Source organism: Lampris incognitus, chromosome 3, assembly GCF_029633865.1.
Source record: "Lampris incognitus isolate fLamInc1 chromosome 3, fLamInc1.hap2, whole genome shotgun sequence".
Taxonomy (NCBI): Eukaryota; Metazoa; Chordata; class Actinopteri; order Lampriformes; family Lampridae; genus Lampris; species Lampris incognitus.
The window spans coordinates 100,467,908-100,472,879 of NC_079213.1; the positions used below are offsets into that span (position 1 = coordinate 100,467,908).

Here is a 4,972-nt window from a genome sequence, read left to right on the forward strand (position 1 = left end):
TTCACTTCACATTCAATACTGTCATCTAATGTAGGCCACCAGAATAAACTTCTGGCGAGGGACTTCATTTTAACTATTCCCCAGTGGTGTTCATGTAATTCCGACAATAGCCTGTCTCTTAGTTTATCAGGCACTACCACACGGTAACCCCATAATAAACAATCATCCTCAATGCTAAGCTCTAATTCTCTTTGAAATAAGGCTTCAGTGACTCATCCTGTACATGTTTAGGCCATCCAGTTAACACCAACTGTTTAACCACTCTTAACACAGTATCTCTGTCTGTTTCTTTGGCTATTTCTGTAAGTAGTAAGAGGTAAGTCTTCCAGGTAAGACACTCTGTAAATTGGGTTTGACACCACATCTACATCAAGCTTCACAGGTAATCTTGATAAAGCATCAGCATTGCTATGCTGCTCTGACTTCTTGTACTGGATTTCGTATGTATACACTGCCAAAATTAGAGCCCACCTTTGTAATCTAGCGGCGGCCAGTGTTGGCACACCTGTTTTAGGCCCCAGAATTTTCAACAGTGGCTTGTGGTCTGTCAATAACAAGAATTTCCTTCCATAAAGATACTCATGGAATTTCATAACTCCAAAAACAAGACCCAGTGCCTCTTTGTCCAGTTGAGAGTAATTCTGTTCTGTTTTAGTTAACATTCTGGATGCAAATGCGATAGGTCTCTCACTTCCATCTTTCATTTTGTGGCTGATTACAGCACTAACTCCATAAGGAGAAGCATCACATGCTAGTATGATATGTAACTCTGCATCAAAATGTACTAACAATTTATCTGACTGAAGAGACTTCTTTGCACTATCAAATGCACTTTGACATTTCTCTGACCATTCCCAGGTTGCATCTTTATGCAGCAATGCTGTCATTGGATGAATCAGAGTAGATAGAGTAGGGATAAACTTCCCATAGTAGTTTAACAGAGCTAAGAATGACCTGAGTTCAGTTACATTTTTCGGAACTGGAGCCCTCTGAATAGCATCTGTCTTTTCCTTCATTGGATGTATGCCCATGGCCTCAATGGCATGCCCTAAGTATGAAACGCTGTTCTGCATGAATGCACACTTCTCTCTTTTAACCCTGAGATTGTAAGTTTCAAGTCTACTAAGCACCTCTTCCAAGTTATTCAGGTGCCTTTCTGTATCTTTTCCAGTAATTAAGATGTCATCTAAATAACAGATGACCCCTTCCATGCCCTGAAGAACCTGATCCATAATCTTTTGAAAAATAGCAGGGGCGCTAGCAACACCGTAGGGTAACCTATTGTAGTGATACAACCCTCTGTGTGTGTTGATAGTTAGGTAATGTCTTGAATTGTCCTCTAACAGAACTTGCTGATAAGCCTGCGACAAGTCTAATTTGGTAAACTGCTGACCTCCTGCTAGTTTAGCAAATAAATCTTGGGTTTTGGGTAGTGGATACTGTTCCACATTCAACCATGGATTGATGGTGACCTTGTAGTCTCCACATATTCTCACACTGTCATCCTTTTTAGGCACACAAACTATTGGAGCTGCCCACTCACTGTAATTAATGGGTGAGATGACACCTTCAGCTTCCAATTTTGCCAGTTCTCTCTCTACGGCTTCTCTTAATGCATAAGGCACGTTTCTAGGCTTACAGAACTTGGGCACTGCATCTGGAACTACATGTAGTCTGGCTTCAATACCTTTTAACCTGCCTAGCTCAGGTTTGAACACTGATGCATGTCTGGCACACACATCATCCACTGTATCAGGAGCCACTCTGTTGACTCTTGACCAGTCTAGCTTTAATTGACTTATCCAGTCTCTGCCCATTAATGCAGGACCTCTTCCTTTCACGACTAGTAGTTCTAGCTTTTCTGAGCGTTCCTTGCATTTCACCTTTGCTGCGAATTTTCCTATCAACGGCAATGATTCCTCACTGTAGGTTTTCAGCACACAATTTGCAGGACTAAGCTTCACATCTTTAAACCTGCGTTTAAGTAGAGTTTCAGATATCACTGACATGGCTGCGCCAGTGTCTACCTCCATGTTCACCCTTGTATCATTTACACTGACATACACATAGTAGGGTTTCACAATGTCACCTTTACCCGTGTCCATTGCAAAAAGTTCGGCCCCTCCACTGTCCAATGTCTGACCAGTGTCAATGTTCTGTACAGCATCCACCATGCACCTTGTCGGCACACAGCAGTCGTCTCTGGCACTGCAGAGCTGAGGCTGGATAGGATCTCCATCTGCCCGAAGACTGTGAGCGTTGCTCTGGTCCACGTGCTTGAGAGCGTGGCAGCATTCCAAATGCATGGTCCCTTTCGATGCCTTGCCATAGCTTCCTTCTTTAGGTGAACGGCATGCTTTTGCGATGTGTCCCGTTTTCTTGCACTGGTGACACTCTGCGTCCTTGAACCTGCATTCATCCGGTCTGTGGCCTTTTCCATTGCAGCGATAGCAGGGCTTTCCATTAATTGTAGACTTTACCGTAGCCTCTCTATGCTTTAGGTTAGCCTTCTTTTCTACCACATTAGCTTTATAGCCTCTCTGTGCAAACTGATGCGCACTGTTGCCTTTTGTTACCTCAAAAGAAAGCGGCATTTCAACTGCGAGCTGTAATGTTAAGTCTTTTGTGTGAGCAGCATTGAGTAACCGATCTCTTAGCTCACTGCTCTTAACTCCACAGACCAACCCATCACGCAGTGCTTCATCTAAAAATGTTCCAACTTTGCATGTGGCTGCTAACTTTCTCAAACTTGCAATGTACTCCCTTATTGTTTCGTTTTCCTTTTGGTTTCTTCCGTGAAACTCGCATCTCTCGGCAATAAAGTTGGTTTTCGGGATGTAGTGCTTTTCTAGCATTCCCACCAGTACTTCATATGGTTTACCCGATGGCTTATCTGGTGCACACAAATCCATCAGCAAGCTATGTGCCCGTTTCCTACCACCGTAAGAAATACCGCTTTGGTTTTCTCATCTCGAGTGTCCAATCCATTTGCTGCGAAGTACTGCTCTAACCGCTGGCGATAACTATCAAAACTTTCCTCACTTTCCTCGAAGTGGAAATCTTCTGGCTTACCGAATGCCATCTTCTGTTCGACGGTCCTTTCATTCACCGAACGTCTCTCTGGTTGTTCGTCGTTTACTTCTGCCTCGCTGGAGCTGCTTGACATGCTAACTCTGTGACTTCCAACTTAAACATCCCATCCTCGTCGCCAAAATGTCGTGTATGAAACACAAATACTGTTCTAAACTGTTTAAGTAGATAACTGGAAAGTGCACACGGCAGACTTATGACAGTAACGTAGTATATTTATTATTACGCTGTAACAACCTAGCTATCCCGAGTAGAGCGGAGTACCAAGAGAACGCCCTGGTGGTGATTCTGCCTTATATACTCTTCAGGAACAACCAATAGCTGACCTCCACCTCATTCAGCACCAATCACATTTGAATGTGCACATTCAAAACTAACCAACCCACACTGGTTAATATTCTGTGTTGGGAACACCACATGCACAGCCTTGATAGGGAGGAACGCTGGTTTGAACGGGAAGTCAAAGAGGCTATGTGAAGAAGAGGGAACGACCATCCCGGAACCGAGCGGTGGTGGTGGTGGTGGGGGGTGGGGGCTAAGAGTACATCTGTCACTATCTTACAATGCTGTGGTTGCAACTATTCCCCAATCCTCTGAATAGTACACATGGCCACTGTAACGCTAGTTAATGGTCACGCCCATATTTGCATATGAAACCGATCGTTGGTTTGGGTCGTTATGACGCTGTATTGGTTATAAGGGTGGGGATACCGGCAGTCAGCTGAGACTGAAGAGGTCACTTAGATGAGTGATGAAACGTTTCTCTCTCAATAAACATTGTGTTCAGATGAACTGATTCACCTTTCTGTGATTTTCTTATCTGGATTATTGAGCATGTATGGAAAAAAAAACAGATGGCAATATTTCCCCAGTAATAGAACTTTTGCTCCATTGGTTTGCTGGTCCAGTCAGAGAGACTGTGGGGAAATGACTAAAGTTGAAGTTATTTTAAAAAATCTTAAAAGATTCTGGGCTGGAACCCAAGAACCCCCCCCCCCGCCTCTGAGTCTGAAGCATCTCGTCGGCAGTTGTACCACCACTTACTTAATAATTTAGACTCTTATTCATGAGTATGCATGAATCTGTTGGCAGAATGAAAAGCTCAGGCTGAAAGGAACAGTGCTCCCAAATCCAGGCATAACAAAGGTATAAAGTTAAAAAAAAAATTCGGATTGAGGTTTCCTCTCAATCTCATGATACCTCCCTTTCCGCAGAAAAATCAAAAAGTAATTCCCAACTTCCCTGAAATATCCCCTCAGAAAAAAAATCTAACCTAGTAAAACACTTCTGGAAAATGGAACTTTTTTTTTCTTCTGAAATGCCTGAAATCCTTCCATCCACTGCACCCATCCATTCCCATTATCTGTACGACAAACTTGATTGTGCAGTCCAACCTCATAGTGACCAGTGGCCATTCCTGGACATGGAGCAGATCTTTATGATTAACCCGCCAAGGAAACCCAACCCTCCAATCTTAGGCAGATTAGTTTGGTTTAAGAGGTATGTCACTGCCTAAGGACCTGTGACAAATTGCATCGGAGGAACCCGGTTGGCGGCGGGACCGCAGAGCCGTGATTGATGTGTGGGAGTTGTGAGTGACAGGCGGTAAAACAGTCATGCTTCGGCTCTCCAATCAGCCATTTTCTTCTCGGTAGTGGAGACTGTTTAGAGAACAATAAGAGGTGGCGAGTGGGTTTTGCTCACTGGACATTTGTAACTACCCTGTTGGCTTGGGTAAAGAGTGGGCAGCTCATCAGTATGACAAAGCTGATAAGAGTAAAAGGTAAACGGACTGAATTTATTTGGCCCCACTCCGGCAGAATGCAGTGCTTGCACAAGTCGAGTCTGGTTTGTCGTCATTAAAGTCGATCAGGTGTGCAAA

The 4,972-nt window shown here is 43.8% G+C and overlaps 1 protein-coding gene across 1 annotated transcript; it reads right to left on the minus strand.

Annotated features, from left to right (window-relative positions):
- Positions 1 to 920: 920 nt before the first annotated feature.
- LOC130109225 (uncharacterized protein K02A2.6-like) lies at positions 921 to 1,574 on the minus strand (the record flags this gene model as incomplete). The annotated part of the gene is made up of 1 exon (XM_056276014.1): positions 921 to 1,574. A coding segment is annotated over one exon (654 nt), but the record flags the coding sequence as incomplete, so codon positions are not given.
- Positions 1,575 to 4,972: the final 3,398 nt, after the last annotated feature.